The sequence below is a fragment of the Conger conger genome, chromosome 19 (assembly GCF_963514075.1).
Source record: "Conger conger chromosome 19, fConCon1.1, whole genome shotgun sequence".
NCBI classification, from domain to species: Eukaryota; Metazoa; Chordata; class Actinopteri; order Anguilliformes; family Congridae; genus Conger; species Conger conger.
Window position 1 is genome coordinate 5,555,730 of NC_083778.1, and position 23,777 is coordinate 5,579,506.

Consider the following 23,777-nt stretch of genomic DNA (forward strand, 5'->3'; position numbering starts at 1 on the left):
CAGAGCGCAATTTTAGCCAGGCGAATATCACAAAACTCGGGGGTAACAACAGACCACAATGATACAAGGAAGCATACAATTCGAGAAAGGTCATGAAAGTTTTATTAAAGGTCATGAGATGAATGGTATGAGAAATACAAACTCCAGTCTATGTGTGTATGTGTGTGTGTGTGTGTGTGTATGTGTGTGTGTGTGTGTGTGTGTATGTGTGTGTGTGTGTGCGTGTGTGCGTGTATGTGTGTATGTGTGTATGTGACCAGGACTATGTTCACATGCTCTGCTGGTCCAGCCTCAGGAGTGCGTGTGTGTGTTCATCATGTACAGATGCGCATGAGTGTCATGAGTGTTTTTTGTCAGAATGTATATTGTGAGTGTGCACGCGGTTGTGCGCATGTTTGTTTGCGGACAGATGGCACACTGAACTGCCGTTGAACTTGTGTGTGTGTGTGTGTGTGTGTGAGTCCGTCAGTAGCCAAAGCAGCACTTGTGGGTCTTGCTTATGAGGACAGGTGCATCATGGGAAATAAATGACCAATGACCAATTAGCCACAGCTGCACCCTCAGTCTCACAGTGCAGATTTCACACCCTTCTACCTCTCCTGCTGGGATCCAATCAGAATTTGTCTTGACAATTAAAACCAAGACTTGGTTCTCCTCATGACGAAGCAGTTTGGAGAGTTTGGCGATCAGTGAAGCCATCTGGCCGAGCTGAGTTTGAAGGAGGAGTGGAGCGTGTGCATTTGTAATTTGATTTGAAGGTGAAATGTTGATCGAATGCAGGCTGACGTGTCTATCTCCGATTCACGACAGCCCTCGAGAAAACAAGACCCCGACAATCAACAACAAAATAGGGAAAATCTCCGAACAGTTTTCTCAAGGGCTGTTCTGGCCTTTTGGGTAAATTCCCCAAAAACAACAACACCCTTCCTACATTACTACACCCATCCATAAGAGCCCTTTCGACAAAATTTTAATTTACATACTTTCAGGTGCTGTTTCAGGTTCAAATAACTCTCCACAGACTTCCCATCTATCCCGAGAAGCATTTCCTGCCTCAAAGCATCTCTTGCCTCAAAGTCTCTCAAAGCAAACCGACCGACAGGTGGAGGTACAGCACCACGTTAAACTGAAAATGGCAGCCGCCGTATCGAGCACATGCACTGTAAACACAAGCCGCTAACCGCATCACACACGCGGAGAGAAAGACCAACGGACGCAAGGAACATTTAATTACCCACTTTTAGCGGTTTGTCAGAGAGAGGGCCTTCCGTCAGTCAGTGGTGGTCGACTGGAGTCCGGGAGCCGGTGAGCGGTGGCTCACGGTACGCGGTTAAGGGAAAGGTCTCGGTCTGAAATCTCATGACACCACGGCACACCGAGCCGGCTGATTCTCCCTCCACTGGCTCATCCTGTTTTATTTCACCAGGAAATGCCATGAATCAGGGAATTACTTTTTTTTTTTTTTTTTTTGCACCTCGTGAGATGTCTTTTGCTAGTTTCAGTTAAGAGCCGGTTTCAGAGCAGATGGCAATACATTCGGATTCCGACTCCCTTGCATAGCCTCTCTTTACTGAAAAGCGTTACTCGGTTAAAGCTTTACACATTCTGATGAAAAACTTAAAGCGCGACATTGCAAGGTCTTACTGAATGTTTTTTTTTTGGGGGGGGGGGGGGGCCCAACCCAACCACGGCACTCTGACCGTCGGGCTGCCTCGTTTACCCCTCGGTCCCGTCGAAAGAAAATGGAAAGTTTGCTCGTGCTGTGAGTTGAGCCCTTCGTCTACGCTCCTCCTCGCGGCGTGACGGAATCGTGTTCCCGCCGGTTGGGCGAAGGGTGTGCGGGGCTCCCCGGGGTAATCGCCTCCATGAAATGGAAATGGTGGAGCAGACCGGTCCCCCTGACCGCGAAAAGACAAGAGAGAACTGTGAAACGGGCTCTGCGGGAGCCCAGGACGGCCGAATGGGGGGGAGGGGGGAAACGAAAAGGCCCTGGAGTCCAGCTAGGCCTCGGACTCCAGGTCCTCCGGCCCCGCCCCGTTCTCTGCTCCGCCCGCCTCGTCGTCCAGGAGCAGGAACTTCCCGTCGTTGGTCAGAGGCATCGACTTTATCAGCTGGGCCAGAGCCACGGGGTCCTGAAACGGCACGCGGAATGGTCACAACCACACCTCTACAACCGTACCCCAACAACCGTACCCCTACAACCACACCTCCACAACTGTGCCCCAACAACTGTACCCCTACAACCACACCTCCACAACTGTGTCCCAACAGCCACACCTCTACAACCGTACCCCAACAACCACACCTCTACAACCGTACCCCAACAACCACACCTCTACTACCTTACCCCAACAGCCACACCTCTACAACTGTGCCCCAACAACTGTACCCCTACAACCACACCTCCACAACTGTGTCCCAACAGCCACACCTCTACAACCGTACCCCAACAACCACACCTCTACAACCGTACCCCAACAACCACACCTCTACAACCTTACCCCAACAGCCACACCTCTACAACCGTACCCCAACAACCACACCTCTACTACCGTACCCCAACAACCACACCTCTACTACCGTACCCCAACAACCACACCTCTACAACCGTACCCCTACAACCACACTGCTACAACCTCACTCCATGCCAGAGATTTTCAGTGGTTACCTTCTTTGCTTCTGTGATCTCCTTCCCCAGACTTATCGTGTAGCATATCTGTGGACATGAGACATTACATTACATTACATTCATAGCAGACCACTACATTCCACTGCAAAAACTGTCTTAAGTGGTTTGGTCCGATAATGGGTTTCAGATTTTTCCTTGAAATTTCCCTTCTTTTAAGTTGCTACTTGCTTGACATTGAGTCAAACTCGCCTCATTAGCAATATTTCCGTTTTCCTTACAAAAAAAGTAATAGAAGTACGGACATACTAAAAAATGTGAATAAAATACTTTATTTAGGGTTTCTGCTTTGTATCCAGCACAAACGATGTTGGGGAACAGAAACATCAATCCTGAGATTAATTTTGCAGCCTACTATCTTATCCAGAGCGAATTAACATGGGCCGTTAGCCCACCGACTCCAAATCTGGCCCTGGTTTTCTTTCCTCCTGTATAATTAGTACTGCCGATTGTCCAGGGGTGTCAAACTCCGGTCCTGGAGGGCCGCAGTGTCTGCTGCTTTTTGGTGTTTCAGCAAGAGAGCTGAAAGTCTTTAATTCGGTACAGAGTCCACACACCGTATTCTCAAGGCCTTAATTGGCTGCTGATCGAAATTAAACCACAAATCCCAGCATGCACTGCGGCCCACCAGGACTGGAGTGTCACTCCCGGGTAAAGGGAGGGCCGGGAAAGCAGCGGACACACCTTCTCCCCCTCCGTGTCGCTCTCGAAGACGAAGGCGGTGAAGGTGGACGGGCCCTCCTCCTCGTGGCCCTCCACCACCACGCCCATCAGCCGGCCGTTCTCCTGGTGCGCCGCGAACTGCCTCACGTCCCGCAGCCGGAACTGGGGGGGAGAGGAGAAGCCCGCAGGTCAGCGGCCCGGAGAGCCACGGCCAGCGCGGGGGCGCGTGCGGCTCGGCGAAACACTCACGGTTATTCTGATGGCCTCCGTCTGAGGGTCCATGAGCCTGAAATGGAAGAATGGCAGGACCGTCAGCTTGGCGAAAACTATACTGTTAAAGTATAACATTAAGACTTCTCGGTTTAAACCCATTTCACTGTCACAACAACGGCCCTGGTTCTGTTTTAGTTCAAATTGGGGAAGAAATGTCAAATGTAGTCCTTTAGACAACAGCGCCCTCTTCTGGAGAAATTGGATACTGACGCTGAACAAAACAACCCTTGTGTATTTTAGGTCATGCTGGTTCAGTTTGCTTTTGCTAGTTAAGTTGGTTTGATGCATTCCAGACCCCAGGACGTCTGTGAATGTGGATCAGACTCTAGCATGTCAGTAACTCAGGCTCCAGGCTGTCTGTAGGTCTGGATGTCAGTAACTGGGGCCCTGGATGTCAGTAACTCAGGCTCCAGGCTGTCTGTAGCTCTGGGTGTCAGTAACTGGGGCCCCAGGCTGTCTGTAGCTCTGGATGTCAGTAACTGGGGCCCCAGGCTGTCTGTAGCTCTGGATGTCAGTAACTGGGGCCCCAGGCTGTCTGTAGCTCTGGATGTCAGTAACTGGGGCCCCAGGCTGTCTGTAGCTGTGGATGTCAGTAACTCAGGCCCCAGGCTGTCTGTAGCTGTGGATGTCAGTAACTCAGGCCCCAGGCTGTCTGTAGCTCTGGATGTCAGTAACTCAGGCTCCAGGCTGTCTGTAGCTCTGGATGTCAGTAACTGTGGCTGTGGCCTCCGGGCAGCTCACCGCAGGCAGGAGCTGGAGACCAGCAGCAGGGACTGGTCGGTGCGGAAGATGTTGTGGATGGCGCGGGCAGCCAGGACCTGCCGCACGGCCTCGTAGATCACCTCCCGCGCGTGCCCCGCCCGCACCGCCACGGAGCCCAGGAAGCGCACGGCGAACGCCTGCTGCAGGAGGGGGTCTGAGAGGGGGGTGGGCGAGGGGGGTTACATCTGAACACGGGACGGCACTGCGGCAGCGCTGCAGGCAAGAACGGCTGAACGCTAATGCTAATGCTAACGCTAAACGACTTTATTTTGACTGGTTTGATCAATGTTTACCCATTTAATTTACTGTTTTTAGAATGAATATTATCCTGTGTTATTTTAGAATATAAAATTATTTTGACTGCTTTGCCTTTGTATACATTTTTTAAAAATTGTATATCTTTCTAGTATTTTCGTCATTTAGTTTTACGGAGGAAGTGAATTCTGAAATGAAGTAGGTCATGCGCTCACCGTCTGCATCAGAAGAGCAGTCCTCCTCCGTTTCCCCGAAAGGGTTTGTGCGCCTGTGAGGAGGAAGCACACCCGGGGTTCATTCACCAACCCACCACCCAACCCTCAACACACACACCCACCCCCAACCCTCAACACACCCACCCCCGACCCTGAACACACCCACCCCCAACCCTCAACACACACACACACACACACACACACACCCCTGACCCTCAACACACCCACCCCCAACCCTCAACACACCCGGGGGTTCATTAACCAGCCAACCCCCAACCCCCCAATTCACCAATCAACTCCCACCCCCCACCTTCCCCCCGCGCGGTTCTGGTCCAGCAGCTCGGAGGCGGGGAGTGCGATGTCGAACTGGATGGGGGTCCCAGGGGCGATGAGGTCCTCGGGCTGAGGGGTGGAGGGGGGCTTGGGGGCTGCCTCTGCGGCGGGGAACCGGGCGCCCGGCTTGGCCCTGCGGGGAGAGGCAGAGAGACACGGCCGTCTGGGGACTCCCTGGTGTATACTGCGACATTGGCTCAGGAGGTAAGAGCAGTCTTCTCATTGGCTCAGGAGGTAAGAGCGGTCGCCTGGCAGTCGGGAGGGTTGCCGGTTCGATCTCGCCCTGGGCGTGTCAAAGTGTCCCTGAGCAAGACGTCTAACTCCCAAATGCTCCTAACGAGCTGGTCGGTGCCTTGCATGGCAGCCTATCGCCGTTGGTGTGTGAGTGTGTGTATGAATGGGTGAATGAGAAGCATCAATTGTACATATGAATGCCAACGGCTTTCAGGGGAGCTGGACAGAGACACGGCGGTCAGGCGGATCCGCGGAAGGCCTTTCCGGAACTCACCGGTCGGGGTGCGGCGAGCCCTCCAGCCTCTTCTCGAAGCTGGTGATGGGCGTGACAGCCTGGATGGCCGTCTGGTTCAGCCGAATAGCCACCGCCTGAAAGGAGAGCCAATCATCACCCACCGTCCCCTCATCATACACCCATTACTCAGCGTGAGGCATATACTTCAGTTACCCTCAAAACACCGGTATGTACCCCTGTTACACATGTTCAGTTACACCGGTATGTACCCCTGTGTAATATACTGTCAGTTACACTGGTATGTATACCCAAGGTACAAAATCTGTCTAGGATTGGTACAGTATGTGCCCCCCTGGTACTTAACATAATGAAAAGAACAGGCCATTCAGCCCAGCAATGCTTGCCTTTTCCTACCACTAAAGTGTACCCGATGCTTAGCTTACCTAAAAGCTAGATATTATCCATCACCGTATCAAGCCTGGTCTTGAAAACGCCCGGTGCTTCTGCCTCCACTACATGTCCTGGCTAGCTGTTCCACACACTGGCATTAATACTGTCAGCTATACTGTGGAATGTACATTACATTACATTATTGGCATTTTGCAGAGCGACGTACAGTTGATTAGACTAAGCAGGAGACAATCCTCCCCTGGAGCAATGCAGGGTTGAGGGCCTTGCTCAAGGGCCCAACGGCTGTGCGGATCTTATTGTGGCTACACCGGGATTCGAACCACCAACCTTGCGTTTTCCCAGTCAACCTTAACCACTACGCTACAGGCCGCCCATACCCCCATGCAATGTAATGGTGTCTTATGTACCCCCGGTATGGACACCAGCTGATTCATGGGGCTGTCAGTAAGTTTATCAAAGATGCCAAGTTATGTCATTGACCTCATAAAGATTTAATGTTCGTGTGAAATCCTTTGCCACCCTTGTTATAAACCCTGTTGTCACTTGAGAAATGTACCCTTATAGATTGCACTCGAAACCCTGCCGTATACAAAAGTTCAGTCTCAATTGGACTGTAGAAATGTTTTTATGACTGTACAAGGAATGAATGAGCCAAATATGTAACAACATTTACAGTCATCATACCATAAACATGAAAGGATCACTCTTCTCTCACTTGACTGCTCTTTCCACCAATTGGTTCAGAGCGACTGCTCTTTCCACCGATTGGTTCAGAGCAACTGCTCTTTCCACCGATTGGTTCAGAGCGACTGCTCTTTCCACCGATTGGTTCAGAGCGACTGCTCTTTCCACCGATTGGTTCAGAGCGACCGCTCTTTCCACCGATTGGTTCAGAGCGACCGCTCTTTCCACCGATTGGTTCAGAGCGACCGCTCTTTCCACCGATTGGTTCAGAGCGACCGCTCTTTCCACCAATTGGTTCAGAGCGACCGCTCTTTCCACCGATTGGTTCAGAGCGACCGCTCTTTCCACCGGTTGGTTCAGAGCCGAGTGCTCTTTCCCCCGGCTGGTAAAGACAGGAGCAGAGAAGGGAGATAAAGAGCAGAGACAGAACTCATTTGTGAGATAGGAGCGGCGGAGATGAGCACGGACAGGGAGTGTGGATTGGGAAGAGCGCAGTAGACGTTAATCAGCTCCCCTTCCTGGCCATTCATCATTCCTAATCGCTCACGAGATTCCCATTCTCCCTCTCCACGACAACATGGCTCCCAGCATCGTGCCTGGAATAATCTCCTCCGTCAACACCCCAACCTGCCCCCCTCCACCTCCCTTTGACAGACGCTTCGGGTCGCACAAAAACAGGACTCCTGCACTCTTAAAGGTCTGCAATATTAAAAGCCCTTATCAAACCAATAACCTGTCATACTAGAAGGAGAAAACATATTCGCCCATCATCAGAAAAGTGATGGGTTTAATGCCGGAGTTTTCAACTTTTTCTGATCAAGAGACCCCTACTTGGGCTGAAAGGCATCGAGGTGACCTCCATCATGAGTTAAAAGGCTTATATTTAATGGGTTTCACATTTTTAAATATTTTCCAAATCTTTATATGTTTTTTAAATGTCTACAGTACCTCTATGGGCCCACCCATGGGAATGCGGACTCGAATCCAAATCCAGCCCTGGTTTTCTTTTCTCCCGGGTAATTTGTGTTACCGATTTTCCAGACTGTCTTTACGCCTGACTCCCAGGTGACCAGAGAAGGTGGAAAAGCAGCAGTTATTTGCCCTCGAGGCCCATGATTTATTGCCGAGTCACATCAGTGTGGCAGCCATTTTGTATTTTGTTTGGGAACACTGTCGTGTCCTTGCGGTATGGACTGGCAGTATTTATTGCTGAGTCACATCAGTGTGGCAGCCATTTTGTATTTCGTTTGGGAACACTGTCGTGTCCCTGCGGAATGGACTGGCAGTATTTATTGCTGAGTCACATCAGTGTGGCAGCCATTTTGAATTTTGTTTGGGAACACTGTCGTGTCCCTGCGGTATGGACTGGCAGTGTTTATTGCCGAGTCACATCAGTGTGGCAGCCATTTTGTATTTTGTTTGGGAACACTGTCGTGTCCCTGCAGTATGGACTGGCAGTGTTTATTGCAGAGTCACATCAGTGTGGCAGCCATTTTGTATTTTGTTTGGGAACACTGAAGAGCGTGTTGGTGAAACACCCGTGTGCGCCGCCGGGCTCTATGTTCGTGTCTCAGCTGCAGGGGTCTCGCGTTCCCGAGCGGACAAACTGCGGTAATCTACGGGAGACGCACCTCGGGGTTGTCAGTCAGGTAGATCTGCCGGGAGATGTTGTTCAGGGTGCATATCCACTGAAAAACAAACCGTGAATTTTGCCTTTAGTGAGAGAGCCTCACGAGGAATGGAAACATGACAACAAAGACAATACTGGGTAGGACTGGCACTTGGGAAATAAAGGAAGATTACAGGAATGAAACCAAGAAATGCAAATCAGTTGTATACTCCTGAAATGCTACCAATTCACAGTGTTAGCTATGCCGGTGTAGCTACATTTTAACTGATTTGATAACAAGAGGTGTGTGCTGTATAGCTCTTAATGTAGGTAAACATAAATTATGTGTGAATATTGCACAAACACTCATAGGCTATATTTTCAGGATCCACAACAAATAAACCTTGCCGGTTTATTTCTCAATGAGTCTTGATATGGAATTTTTAGTGTATGTACTATTATGGATACTGTTTTTCCATGTTGCCTACATTGCTGTTTACTAAGCAATAACCTCGTTACCAAATTAGTTGGTACAATTTAACAATGTGGGCAAGAGCCGCAATGTAGTGTCGCCTGCAAAATATTCAGTTTTTCTAATGTTAGTTATTTACTGTGTCTGTCAAATGGTATTGTTATCCAATACGGTTTGATTGTAGTTTTAGCCTTGCAGACATTAGTAGTATTCATGTCTTGGCAAAACAGGTGTGGCTCTTCTGTAAGTGTGAGGGACAACCCCATACCTCTTCATATTCTCTCTTGCTTTCTGCTTGAAGAATTATTGACCTGAAAGTCAAAAACATGAATTGACAAGAAAAAGTAATTAAACCTGTAATTAAAAACAAAGACCAAACAAAATATCATCAAAATAATCTCAATGATACATATACGTTGTGCTTTTCTAAATCCCACAGACACTTAATATCTGGTACATCACAAAATATGATAATAAAATAAAAAATACATTATAAAAATGTTATATTTAGAAAAATTTAAATATAACTATGCTTTCATACAATATTTAGTCAATATTTGAACATGAAAACATTGATGTGTTTGGCTGAACATATTTATTTAGATTTTGTCAACTGTCGGGAGGAGTCGGCATTCAGAAGTAACGTTTCAAACACAACAGCCTCCCGCCTGCGTCTTTTCCGCAGCTCTACTGAATCACAGAGGCCAGAGAGGCCTCCCAGCTGACCGGCACAGAAGCTGGCTTAATTGTAAGAGCCGGTAGAAAACTACTTCCTGGCTGTGACCCCATTTCAGCTCTGGGGAATTGTGGGAAATGAAGTTTTGGAGCAGTGGAGGGGGAGAATGGCCCACAAGGAGCTTTGCCTTGCAGAGAGTCTGAATAATTAACGAGAGGAGAGACAGACATTAACGCATGGATATTGGACTGGGAGTGGGAGACTGAATTAACAGGCTGTTGGCTAAAAAGGCCATTAGTTCTTCTGTGGGCCCCAAGCGTTTGGGTTGATAGTAAAAATGTGATATAGACCCATAAAGAGAGAATGCAAAGTGAAACAGATGGAAAATGGCTCTTCATGCAATAAAACTGTTTTACAACTTTTACTGGGATGTATTTTTTTGTATTCAGCTACGGTGTTAAGTTACATTTAATTGGCAATGCACCAAACGTTAAATTTAACTGGAAATGTTTTGGGGCGGGAGGGGAGGTCAGTGGCGGTTTACCGTACGTTTTACCAGAAGGAGCGGTGATCTGCAAGCAGTATCTCCTGTCCTCGCATTCGACAGCCATCACCGAGCTGTTGTCCAGATCCAGCACCATGCCCCCAGCCACGGCCCCGCGCGGCTGACACATGAGGTTCCCTCCCTGGGTGAAGAAGTAAAGCCGGTCCCAGGCTGTGGTCACCAGGCCCGTTTTACTGTAGGCCCAAAACACAGTAAACAAACAGTTAGAAGTCATCCGAAAGAGGCCGCCCCCCTCCAGTGCATTCAAAACGAACTCGCAACCTTTGGGAACGTCGGGAACATCCCAGATTCCTGTTTGATTAATGGGAATGTTGCCCCATGATGTTTTGCTCTTCAAAGCATTTCTTTTTTTAAAACTGGTTTGATCAAAGTTCCAGAAATGCAGCCTCACTGGTAACTTTCTCCAATCGTTACGGTTTAGTCTTTGAAAAACTGTCAATGAAAAATCTGAGTTTTCTCACGTCCCATGTGAATGAGCAATGACTCTTCAGATCCTTTTAATAACTTTTCAAGATGCCACCAGAAATATTGAATTTGCACGAGGGAAACTGTCCAGGTATGTTCCGGGGACCTAAAATCATTTTACCTGTGACTCCTGATCTGTCTGCAAAGCAAGGGAGTGATTCCACTTCAAAAGATCATTGGATTTACAAAAATAAATCCTCCTTAAATTACTCACGGCGAAGGGAGCTCAGATCAGTTGCACTGAAGTGGCAATACCCCTCTCCCAGCAGCTTTTAAGGCGGCAGTGAAGTATATGAGTAGATGCCACTTTCCATTCAGTACGAAAGGCAACCTGTCACGGCCCAGCAAAGTCCAAGTGCATTCCCACCCGCAAGAATCCGCCTACCAGACCCTCATCTGGAGGAAATGGCAGTTTTTTGGGATTTTTTTCCGATTGCGTCACACTTTTTCGAAGGGAAAAACGGCCAAAAATAATCGCGGCGTTACACGACCGGCGCAAAGCCGCCCTGTAGCCGTGGACACTCGCTGCTCAGCCTCGCTCTCTTCAACAAGCGACTGTTTTCCCCCGCGGCGGTTTAACAGCCCTCCCTCCTCCCGTGAAGCGGGTGATTATGGGAGATAAGTAGAATAAGTGGTTTAGAGACTCAGACGGGCTTTGTGTTTGCAGGGAAGCCGAGAGAGCGTGACCTTTTCCCACTGAAGCCTCTGGAAAAACCCACGCGCGCTCTCACCCGCCCCTCCCCCCCCCGCCCCCGTGGCCCGAGTGGCCGGATGAAGGTGCGTACTTCCTGATGTTGAGGTAGCCGGCCTTCTGTATGAGGGTGCGGTTGACGGGGTCGCGGTCGCGGTCGGGCATGTAGACCGTGTCGTCCGCCGAGAGCAGCTCCCTCTGGGACAGGCGCATGGCTTCAGCCTCCGAGTCCATCTGGGCCTGGATACTGGGGTGGGACAGACGGACGGACAGACAAAGCAAACTTACATATAATCTGCAATCTACAGCCCAATTCGCTAACCTACAGCCCAATCCGCTAACCTACAGCCCAATTCGCTAACCTACAGCCCAATCCGCTAACCTACAGCCCAATCCGCTAACATACAAAGTCCATTCCGCTAACGTACAGACCAGTCTGCTAACGTACAGGCCAGTCCACTAACGTACAGGCTAGTCTGCTAATGTACAGCCCAAACCGCTAACGTACAGCCCAGTCCGCTAACCTACAGCCCACACCGTGAACATACAAAGTCCATTCCGCTGAAATAAAGTCCAGTCCGCTAATGCGAAAAAGCATTGTGGTAATAGTAAGCAATTACAGATGTCTGTAGACATACATCACCCACCTTTCGAGGCTCTACAGCTGGAAACCAATAAATTAAGACCAGCTAGGTCCCAAGGCATGCTGTAGGGTACGGGCCCTACCTTTGGGACATGCTGGAGACTGAGGCGAGAAAGCTGTCCATCTTCTTTGAAACCAGATCCATGCCTTTCTTGAAGAAGTTCATCTGGGGGTGGACAGAGTGTGAGCCAGAGAACTGAGACTCGGAGGAGCCGACACACAGGGAAAAGACGGGGGCCGGTGTGGTTACATGTCTCGGGAAGGGGTGAGGGTGAAGGTGGAGCGGTGTTGGGATGGAAGTGAAGGTGTGCCGTCGGGGTTTAGTTGTCGGTTGAGGGACATGGATGTTGGAGGGCTACAGTAGTTTGGATGAACGACAGAAACTCTGACGGCCAAACAAAATCTGAATTTACAAGGCATCGGTGTTCGTACTCGCATTGTTATACGGTAGTTGTCATTTATGTTCTTGCTGTGGGCGGGCCTTAAAGGTGGAATAGTGCAGCCATTAGACAGCTCCTTTGTCTTGGCCATGGTGGAAACGTTGGAATCTGATTGACAGGTGTCTTTTTATACAGCATAACGATGTAACGAGTTGACACAGGTGTTTTGGGTTATTAGTTGAGATTAGGAGTGCTTCTTAATGGAAAACTAACTGGTCTGTGGGAGCCAGAATTATTGCTGATTGGTAGGGGATCAAATACTTATTTCATGCAAAATTACGATAATAAATGTATAACATTTATATGATGTTGTTATTGTGGATTATTTTGTGATATTCTGTCTCTCAATGTTAAAATGTACCTATGATCCTATGATTAAAATTCTACACAGTTCCATTCTTTGTAAGTGGGCAAACCTACAAAATCAGCAAGGGATCAAATAATTATTGTGTGGGTCGGGGGGTACGGGGGTGTAAAGGGGGGAGGCATGAGTGGGTGTAGGGGTTGATGGGTATGTGGGTGTAACAGTATAGCAGTATTGTACTGGGTGGAGGCAGAGTTGGGGCGTGTGGGTGGAGGCAGAGTTGGGCCGTGTGGGTGTAGCAGAGTTGGGGCGTGTGGGTGGAGGCAGAGTTGGGCTGTGTGGGTGGAGGCAGAGTTGGGCCGTGTGGGTGGAGCAGAGTTGGGGTGTGTGGGTGTAGCAGAGTTGGGCCGTGTGGGTGGAGCAGAGTTGGGCCGTGTGGGTGGAGGCAGAGTTGGGCCGTGTGGGTGGAGGCAGAGTTGGGCCGTGTGGGTGTAGCAGAGTTGGGGCATGTGGGTGGAGGCAGAGTTGGGCCGTGTGGGTGGAGCAGAGTTGGGCTGTGTGGGTGGAGGCAGAGTTGGGGTGTGTGGGTGGAGGCAGAGTTGGGCTGTGTGGGTGGAGGCAGAGTTGGGGTGTGTGGGTGTAGCAGAGTTGGGGCATGTGGGTGGAGGCAGAGTTGGGGTGTGTGGGTGTAGCAGAGTTGGGCCGTGTGGGTGGAGGCAGAGTTGGGCCGTGTGGGTGGAGGCAGGGTTGGGCCGTGTGGGTGTAGCAGAGTTGGGGTGTGTGGGTGGAGGCAGAGTTGGGCCGTGTGGGTGGAGCAGAGTTGGGCCGTGTGGGTGGAGCAGAGTTGGGCCGTGTGGGTGTAGCAGAGTTGGGGCATGTGGGTGGAGGCAGACCTGCGCCTGTGAGTACCCCAGCATGGGCTCCAGCATGGCGGCTCTCTTGCGGTGCTGCAGGGCGTTCAGGGCGCAGTAGTACTGCATGGAGGCCTGGTGCTGCTTCCTCCTGGTGTAGGCCACCTCCGCCACCACCTCTGCCTTCAGCTGCAGGGCAAGCAACCCGCAGGACTGAGGTTACACACACACACACACACACACACACACACAACCCGCAGGACTGCGGTTACACACACACACACTCACACACAACCCGCAGTACTGTGTTTAGACTAACACACACACACACACACACAACCCGCAGGACTGCGGCTACACATACACACAACCCGCAGGACTACAGTTACATACACACACACACACAACCCGCAGGACTGCGGTTATACACACTAACTAACACACACACACACACACACACACACACACTAACACACACACAACCCGCAGTACTGTGTTTACACACTAACACACACACACAACCCGCAGGACTGTGGTTACACTAACACTAATACACACACACACAACCCACAGTACTGCGTTTACACACACTAACACACACACACACACACACACACACACACACAGACACAACCCACAGTACTGGGTTTACACACACTAACACACACACAACCCACAGTACTATAGTAACACACACCCAAACGCACACACACAACCCACCAAGAGGGCGTAGCTACAGTGAGAGGCCTCACCACATGCTAGTGTTAACCAATCGACATGGTCTGGGCAACATAACAACAGCATCACACTAAAGCCGTAACACATTCCCTCAGGGATGAAATGCCACACTACTTCAGTATAGAACCTTCCCCAACACAATATAATGCCACAAGAACACTGTTGGTGTTGTACGGCTGTAGATGGTTGTTGGCGGTACCTTCTCATTCTCCCTCTTCTTGGGTAGTCTACTGTACTTCACCATAGAAGCTTCATGTTCTGCGGAAGGAAGAATTTCGTAAACACCCAGGTCTCGACCGTTCACTGGCAGTCAGACCGGTGGTTCTACGATCTTTGCAGGCTTTGGAAAAACGCCATTTTTCTCGTCTCCCACTGGCCCGTGAGTGAACCGTGAACCCTCTAAGTCTACGTTTATACATTGAACGGTACACTAAACTTGTAACGTAACTCAGGACTTTGAGACTGGTGTACGTACCGTCACTGGCGATGCCGAATATTTCTTTCAGCGTACTTATTTCTGAAATGTAAAAGCGCACAAAAGCAGACGTGTCGTTAAGGCGATTCTCATCATCCAGGCAGTGGCATGCAAGGCTGGCTGCAAGCAGGAGGTATTGAGGTGTTTCTTGTGTCATCTTAAAGCTTAGAGGCAGCATCCATAAAAGCGTATGAACCGGGTCATTTGGTGTTGTATATGATTTGGTATAATGTGATTTGGAGTGGGATGTGATTTGGTATAATGTGATTTGGAGTGGGATGTGATTTGGTATAATGTGATTTGGTGTGGAATAATGTGATTTGGTGTGGAATAATGTGATTTGGTGTGGAATAATGTGATTTGGTGTTGTATATGATTTGGTACAATGTGATTTGGTGTGGGATGTGATTTGGTGTGGTAAATGACTGGGTATAATGTAATTTGGTGTGGTATATGACTGGGTATAATGTCATTTGGTGTGGTATATGACTGGGTATAATGTCATTTGGTGTGGTATATGACTGGGTATAATGTGATTTGGTGTGGTATATGATTTGGTATAATGTGATTTGGTGTGGAATAATGTGATTTGGTGTGGTATATGATTGGGTATAATGTGATTGTGTGTGGTATATGACTGGGTATAATGTAATTTGGTGTGGTATATGATTGGGTATAATGTGATTTTGTGTGGGATGATGGGGTGTGGTATGGTGTGTGGCACTGTGTGGCACAGTGTGGTGTGTGCAGTCCTACCTGTGAGGTCCTTCTCTCTGAACTGAACCATGGGGAACACCATCCTGTTGGCCATCTGGGTGGTGAGCTCAGCATGGAGAGAGTTCAACTGACGGAGAGAGAACAGTACAGACTCAGCTTCTCATCATGTCCCTGTGCACAGTCAGACACACACTAGGTCTGGGCCAAATGAACCTGGATTCAAATGCTTCATTCAAATTATATGCTTTCCTGAGACTGCCTGGTGTATTGGAACCTATGAAACGCTCTTGAAAAGTGCAAACCCTGCCTTCTGGTCCTCTTGGTTGGCTCAGGTGCACCAGGTAAGATCAATCGAGCATAGAAAAGCATTTGAACCCAATTACTTATTCGAGCCAGACAAAGTATCATGCTGATGTGAAACTTTTACAGGATCGTTTGTACCCTGTGTAAATAATACTAAGAAAGCCATTTGATCACGACATTTACGCATTGCGGATTAGCCTACACTAATTGATTTCTGAACGGTTACAGGAAGTGTTGAATAGTGTTGGCCCACTTTAAGTGTAGCCTTTTACTTTATTTCTAAGAATAAAATTCTACAACAGAAGCCAAATAAGAAATAAAGTTCTGCCTCGAATACAAGCCTGCCCCAAATAAAGGCCTGTGCTTTGTGCAGCCTAAGTAAATAAAAGACCCCGGACACAATTTGAGGATTTACGGGTAGCTATATAGTAACGACATGTAGCCCCCCACCGTACAGTTAGCCACGATACCCCGGACGTTTGCCGTACACAGTGTGTCTATGCGCAACTTAAAATATATACAATCTTCGATTATTAAAGCTCCCAGATTCTGCCACGGTAAGCACTTTTAAAATTCTGAATAAAAGGGTGTCTCGGTGGCGCAGCCTGTAGAGCACTGACCGCATGCTCATTGCGAGCCGCGACGTCGGCGGTTCGAATCCGACCGTCCGACATTTGTCGCATGTCTTCTCCTCTCTCTCGCTCCCATTCTTCCTGTCTCTCTATACTATATACTGTCCAATAAAGCTGAAAAAGGCCTAAAAAAAATTTTTTAAATCGGAATAAAAGAAGGCCATCTTATCAGGAATAAAAAGTGGAGGTTCACCGCTTCAAAATGGCCCGATAATTGTTTTTTTTAAAAAGGTCAACAGAGGTCACCCACCCTCCAATAGCCAATGCTCAGGCGGATACAGTTGGGCAATTCAGTGCTGCTGTAAGGTAGGATATTGTGAGAAATGTCTCAAAGTGACAGACGGCAGCAAGTTAAACAATATCAAATATCCTACAAGCTATCCAGGATAACCATTGGCAGGAAGGTGAGAAAGCCTAATATGTAGGGCAGAGCATTTAGCAAGTGAAACGTCCTTTTTAGTGGCTTGCTGTAGGTCACGAGACCCAACGGAAAAGTGCAGGGAATTTTTATTCCCGCCAAAATACATTCTACTCACGCAGGCTCCGACAGCTATTTAATAACACTTTAACACTGCTGTGAATGACTGTTCGCTGTTAATACGGATACCATTTCACCACAAAGTTTACTTTGATTAGTTCCTTCACTGTGTATTTTAGTACAGGTAAAAGTGAATAAAAAGTGACAGATGATGTATTAAATAATGTAATTAAGATAATGGTAATAAATAAGCAAAAGTCAGGATTTTAAGAATGGAGAAAGCAATCAATAAAAGGTGGGTAAAACAAGTAAGCTCGTTGAACGGAATTAAATCAAAGCTTGTGTGCTGTAGTAGGAGTTCAGTAGCATTGTTAGATACAAACAAAACAGTGAGTCTCTTTTGCATTTGTATTGGACCCTCCGTAATCCGTCTCATTCCAGAATGAGAAACAGTAAAACGAGCCTGTTTTTTAGCTATTAAAAATAATATTGTGCGCAGTCCAGATATGCGGTTACGCGTGGTGTATGGCTGACACCATCCAGTGCAAAGGCTCGTAAATGTTGCAACCGGTTGCCTGCTCCTGTTCTTCGTGACTGGCCGGCTGACCAAAGACAAAGGGAATGCACGCTGCAGGAAGAGTCCATGTCACTCACATTTAAGGAGGGCCAACAAGCCCCCCACCGCCCCTCCCCGATTTCCCACCGAGTGTCCTGTCCGCTCCAGTAACCGTAGCGACCTTGGGAACGGACTGAGCCGGCCTGCGAGAGCCTGCGTTCTCACAGGGTTGCGGCAATGTTATAACGCCGACAGAACGTTCCGGTGACATTGAGAGAAATGTTTCTGTGTGTTAGCTGGGCTCCTGCTGTTTCGCAGATGGCTCTGACACCTGCCTCGCGGTTGGGCCTCTCCACAGAGACGCTGTTCTGCAACTAAGCCAAGCGTTGTATGACTGTAATATCTGCTCTTATTCATAACGAATCCCCCAGCAGCTGCAGTAGCAAACCCACTTATCAAGCCGGATCTTTTTACTGTAATATTCATGTTTAGTACCCTGTTTGGTGGGCCCAACCAGATGGCCAGTTCCTTAAAGGTACAATAGGTAAGATTTTTGTGTTAAAACATTGTTACAAGACCAGTGTAAATCCCTTCCTATCATTGAAAAAGGCTCACTGACATGTAGACTCACCCTCTGCTTGTGTTTATAGTCCTTACAATCGGGTTCCAAAATATACAGTTGAAGGCCCAACACTCTGTACCAAAACATTGTATAACTACAATAATTCAAGCTCATTGGTTGAAAATTGGTTTTAATTGCCACAGCCAATGGGGTTTCAACATCAGCGCGTTTATAGAGAAGGGGGAGGGATAACCAATGTTGTGGTTTGAGGGTGTTTGTTACTGCCATTCCTCTCTTGACCATGAGTCTGAAATTTCCTATTGTACCTTTAATCACTACAAACATCTAAACTGCTTCCCACTTTCTAGAATGATCCATCTGTCTGTGCTGTATATTTTCCCAGTAGTCCTCATATTCTGGAACAGTATAAGGTACGTTTTCGCAATCTGATTATTTAATTGAGAAATTACGTGAATGGCTCCCTTTCCCTGGGAGGGTAATATGCCCCGCTTAGTCTCCCTTCAGGCCGACCACTCACCTCCTCCACAGATTTAGCAAACTGCTCTAGTGTGCTGATGACCTCTTCATCTCCCCTGCCCAGGGTGAAGTTCTGCAGAGAGAGAGAGAGAGAGAAACTTCCCCAGGTCAGTCCAACCAAATTGTAGCCTTAAACCTTCCTACAGATAACAGATGTACTTGCTTATAACTCCAGCTATAAGATACGGAATGCTCCCGTTTTAAAGGTTTAACCCAGCCATACCACACAACCCAGGTGTAACCCAGCCAGACCACACAACCCAGGTTTAACCCAGCCAGACCACACAACCCAGGGGTAACCCAGCCAGACCACACAACCCAGGTTTAACCCAGCCAGACCACACAACCCAGGAACAGGAAGAATGGCGTTATTCAGATCCCAGCGGGAATTGTGAGGCAGTTTTCACATTTCAGCGGATAACTGGACAAGCCGAAAGGTCAGTTTATAGTTTGACAATGTGTGGAAATGATTGGATTTGATAGTAGGTTGCAATGACTTTCGTTTTCTACTGGAGTGACAGACGAATTGTCGTCATCGCCATTGTGCCCATCGCTGAAGCTTTAATTCCATCGAACATTGACCCTGTTGCTGTCATCGGCTAGCTGCCGCGTCTGGAGCTCGCGACTGACTCCACGTTCGATGATGCGTTCTTATCGTTTATGTGTCGATACTTTTTCATTACGTGCAACGGCGTTCAAAATGAAATTACGGATAATGGTATGTTGGTGACAATGCAGCGATATCCATCGGCAGACTAAATTGGCCTAAAGGTTGGGGGTGTCCGGAAATGTCTCCCAGCTCAGCGTCTCAGCCTCAGGGTGTCTGCAACGTGCCCGGCCTGGGTGTACATGCTCCTGTGGCTGCTCTCTCACCTGCTTCTCGTACTCCAGGAGCTGCTTGGACAGCTGTTCCGTGGCCAGCGCCATCTCGTTCTGCGCAGAACAGAAAAGCATTGTGGGTGATCACCGTCAAAGCCAGGGCTGTCAAACTCCAGTCCTGGAGGGCCGCAGTGCATGCTGGTATTTGTGGTTTCCTTTCAATCAGCAGCCAATTAAGGCCTTGAGAACAAGGTGTGTAGACTCTTTAGCAAATTAAAGACTTTGAAATGCATCTCTCATGCTGAAACGCACCAAACCTGCAGACACTGCGGCCCTCCAGGACTGGAGTTTGACACCCCTGGTCTAAGCTCCCAGGTCACGTCTACAGGGGGATACAGAGGATTTCAGGAAGTGGCGTTCTATCCGATAGTCTTGCAACAATAGGCTAATTCAATTTGGCTTCAACTAAGGCTAGGCTCCCCTGTCTTGTATTTGGCTATCTTTCCGTGGTTTTAAAACCCTGGTTTTATTTTCTCCCGGGTAATTGGTGCTACTGGTTGGCCACTGTCACTGTTTTCGCACCTGACTCCCAGGTAAAGGGAGGGTGGAAAACCATCAGTTCTCCGGCCCTTGACTCGTGAGTCGCTGATCCCTGGTCTAAATGTTTCATCCCTTACTGTGGCTAAAAAATGATGATGTCAACCTTTCCACAATTTAATTCCTCCATTATGATTAAAAGGACACCTAAAATCTCCCGTATCCCATCTGCCTCTCCTTATAGGCCCTGCGAACGCGATCCGTTACCTAGCAACCAGTGACGTCAAGCGGATGTCAAAACACCGCTTCGGGGCACAGGGCTAGCGGGTGGCCTCACCAGCGCACAGCCAAGAAAGGATTTATTGACCGATTCGCGCAGAAGTTAATTGACTTGGGCCATCAAAGCGTTCGCATCATCACAGGGCGATTTGGCGAAATGAATCATCTTTGAAACGTCAGGCGTTGGAGCCGGTTCACAACTGGCCAGCAGTAATATGCTCCGGACCCAATTACGTCTGTCTGTTCTGGCTCCACGGTGGTGGAATGACCTTCCTGTGGACGTCAGAACAGCGGAGTCTCTGACCACTTTCACTGGCAGACTACAAACTCACCTCTTCAGGCTGCACCTTTCCCTCCCTACCTCACCACCATGATTAGCCTTGTGCATGCCATAGATTATAATGGCACTTATATATAGTTATGTGTGTGTGTGTTAGTATGAAAGAACACATTTGAGATTTCCAAATATTCATTTTCCAAAAGATTATTACTGTAAGCAATTGATTACTTTTTACATTAAAACTTAATCATGGCTGTCTAAGATCAGAAGCAAGGAGCCAACCAAAGTCTACAGAAGAACTGTGGCAATTTCTCCAACATGCTTGGAACTACCTCCCTGCTAATTGTCTTAAGGCCTGGACACACCAAACTTACGGTCGGCCGTCGGCCGTCGGTGGCGCCCTGTCAGCCGAGTCTTTCCGGTGTGTCCCGCACGCCGACACTCTGTCGGCGTGTTTTGGAGGGCTCCGACGCCGATAGCGAGAGAACAAGGAAATTGCTGCAAACTGTTTGTTGTGAGCGAGACAATGGCTGCTTCTAGGTCCAACGCAATGCAAACGCATTCCCCGGTCTTCCGGTTTCCATTTTTTGAAAGACAAATACAGACTACCGCGACCTGCTGGTGTGGAGAGTTATTACCTCTCACGCAGGCGCAGAACGTACGTGCAACTCGGCCGTCGGCGGACCGTCGTTGCGGTGTGTTCGGCACAGCCAACATTAACGACGCGTATCGACGCGAGGCGATCTTTGTCGGCGCTCCGCGGCCGACCGTCGGTTTGGTGTGTCCGGGCCTTTAGCCAACGCTGTCCAGCAGTTCTATATCTCAGAGACGTGATACAGTTTTAACACCGAAGGGTGGTCACAAACAATATTGATTTGATTCCGTTTTTAACTATTCTGTAAAATGTAAAATGTATAGTACATTTATTTAGTATTATTCATTTAATTATTTTTTAAATAATCTTATCTGTGCAGAATGTTATACAGGTGCCTACGTCTTTTGCACAGTACTGTATATAGATATTGTTGTATTGTATTAGATATTGTATTGGTGTACTCGCAGTAAATCAGATATGGATCGGCTCGTTCTCGCAATGTTGTTGGCATGCCGTGGCAATGTCATTATAACATTGACAAAACATTCCAGTAACGTTGTGAGAACGTTTTAGTCGGGCTTTGTCCAGAACCGATCTTGAAGTTGCAGTGGTGGGACCGCCAGTCACAAAGCCGGTGGCCAGGCTGGAAGAAGCACTATGCGCCCCCGGTATAAATGCAGATCTTCGGCCTGCGCTTTCCTACCTGCGCTCCGTAGACCCTCTGCATGGACTGGAGCAGTTGATTTGTGTAGTCTGTAAGATTCCCCGCATCTTCCTCGTACACGCTGAGCAATGACCGGGTCTGTGGACGCAAACACACACACACACATAGTGCCGGTGCTTAAAGGAACATGCTTTCTGGGCGGTGGTAAGAGGTTGCACCGGTTTCATTCTTAAATTTGCAAGCTACCTGGTGGTTTGGGTGTGGTTTTAAGCTTTGAAGGCAAATGCTGTCAAAACACTGAACCACAGTGTAGTCGTGCTTAAAACGAAATGAAAGCCGGCGCCTCAACTAGCTGATTTGAACCTCTAACACAGGAACTAAATCGCAAAATTCACGGCCTTACAGCCCGCAAACAATATTTTGCAGTCACGTTAGCATTGGCATTCTACGGAGCGTATGCTATGTTCATGAACGTAATTGTGATCTGGAAGCCTGTCCAAAACGAATAAAGGCTAAACTATTGCTGTCAATTATGATGGAACGCGCGCTAAATTCCCTGTTATATTGTCGTGTTCCAGTATGACCGAGGGCAGGCCCTACAGGCTAATAACGGAATTCCCATATGACCATTTTAACACACCACAAATAAATCGTTTCTGCTAGGCTAACGGGGCTATTATGTTTGAATTGCCATGAAATTTCACTATAGGGCGGCGTAAGTCTTTGGAGGTTGATATTGGAAGAACTCTGAGATTACGTGTTTAATTTTGCGTTTTAGGCTATGTGTGAAGTTTGTCCGTAAACCACCTTTTGAAACCGCACAGTTGGGGGAAAAAAGGTGCCGTTTCTCTCGCGGACTCGCGCTAGCAAATGACAGTTCATGGCGCTGTCACTAGGCTATACGATACAGTCCTCGGTGTAAGAGACGGGCGGGTCTGTTTTATGGATTAAATCAAACAAACGAAAAACAGGTCCTCCTGCTCTCTTTGTGTGCGTATCGTGAAATGAGTGCTCATTTCAGTTTGCAGATGCGGGAAATGTGTAAACGCCACTTGTTTTGATCCGACACCATTTCAAAGCTTAAGGCTAACAGCATTTACGATTGGAACAGGCTGTATCACCCCACACCAAGCATCGCATCACTAAGCAATGCAGTTATTTTTCTATGAGGTTTCCATCAAACAGCACAGTTTCTGGACTATAGACATGAAGGAGACTGTAGCTGCTTAAAGGCTTATGTAAATAGTCTGCCATATATGCGGTATCTAGCCAACGCTGCCGTAATGACGTCTCAAAATTCATTTGCTTTTGTCCGTTTAATATTAATCCAAATCTCGGCCATGTGCAGTATTTACAAACAATGAAAATGTCCGCGGCTATAATATTATGTTCTGGTGGGGAAGCTAGAATCTTTTATTAGGCGGATTAGGCAGACAAGTTTTTTTTTGATCGTGTCCATTATGTCTAACGATAGCTCCATGGCTCGCCTACACCCCAGATTCCAGCCTAATTCTTAAGAATGTAAAAACAAAAGCATGTAAAAATGTATTAGGCTACCTGCGGGCTGTCCTGCAGAGCGTCTTCGAGAAGTAGTTTGTGGACGGCCGGCATCTTGTTCACAGGCAAAAGAAGAATATTGAATTATTTACAATATGGACTCGCTTTCCCAGAGAGCTCTGCAGTTGCGATGCTCGACTCGACAGACGAGACGGTCACTGCAGGCGCGGCAGAAAAGCACTGTGACCGAGCTCAGGTCGGACTTCTGTTATCGACTATTAACTTTGGATTGGATCAGAAAGCGTGTGTACATTAACAGTAACGATTTGCATGCAATAGCCATCATCTTTGCAATAGCCTACCCTCGAAAAATAGCGACTATTTTGCGAAGCGGTTTTCTAATAAATAGTAGGTTATTGCATGATTATAGCCGAACGATTAATTATGTGTGTTCATAATCATTTGCCGCCGTTGCTTATGACTGTCTCTGCCTAATTGTCTATAGTATCCGTAATATAGGATACACAGTTTCACACATTGACATTGAAACAATGTTGTACTGCTACGCTCAACAATATTTAGTTACATTCACGAAAATTCCCAGGATTATAGCCACTATAAAAAAATACATATATTTTATT

The 23,777-nt window shown here is 48.0% G+C and overlaps 1 protein-coding gene across 4 annotated transcripts; it reads right to left on the bottom strand.

Moving 5' to 3' along the window:
- Positions 1-84: 84 nt before the first annotated feature.
- Positions 85-23,361, bottom strand: appl2 (adaptor protein, phosphotyrosine interaction, PH domain and leucine zipper containing 2). Of its 4 annotated transcripts, none has more exons than XM_061229893.1 (21): positions 23,197-23,361; positions 21,679-21,777; positions 19,339-19,398; positions 18,467-18,538; positions 15,437-15,524; positions 14,681-14,722; positions 14,405-14,463; positions 13,510-13,656; positions 11,956-12,038; positions 11,324-11,476; positions 10,058-10,246; positions 9,101-9,143; positions 8,383-8,439; positions 5,696-5,790; positions 5,165-5,320; positions 4,855-4,907; positions 4,364-4,538; positions 3,599-3,635; positions 3,371-3,511; positions 2,669-2,716; positions 85-2,132 (listed from the first exon to the last, which is right to left on the bottom strand). In XM_061229893.1, exons 1-21 carry the CDS (start codon positions 23,248-23,250, stop codon positions 2,001-2,003), a joined length of 1,983 nt encoding a protein of 660 aa, XP_061085877.1. In that variant the 5' UTR covers positions 23,251-23,361; the 3' UTR covers positions 85-2,000. The 4 variants fall into 4 exon arrangements, with proteins under 4 accessions (XP_061085877.1, XP_061085878.1, XP_061085879.1 ...); XM_061229894.1 differs by lacking the exon at positions 23,197-23,361 and adding an exon at positions 21,886-22,000; XM_061229895.1 differs by lacking the exons at positions 21,679-21,777; positions 23,197-23,361 and adding an exon at positions 20,717-20,774.
- Positions 23,362-23,777: the final 416 nt, after the last annotated feature.

What these genes read in the sequence shown, in the direction of transcription:
- appl2 (XM_061229893.1), bottom strand. Translation starts at nt 23,250, where the DNA reads ATGCCGGCCGTCCACAAACTACTTCTCGAAGACGCTCTGCAGGACAGC. An exon ending in AGAGGGTCTACGGAGCGCAG is followed by an intron (nt 19,399 to 21,678) that starts GTAGGAAAGCGC and finishes TGTTCTGCGCAG; the next exon opens with AACGAGATGGCGCTGGCCAC. An exon ending in AGATCACAGAAGCAAAGAAG is followed by an intron (nt 2,133 to 2,668) that starts GTAACCACTGAA and finishes GTGCCGTTTCAG; the next exon opens with GACCCCGTGGCTCTGGCCCA.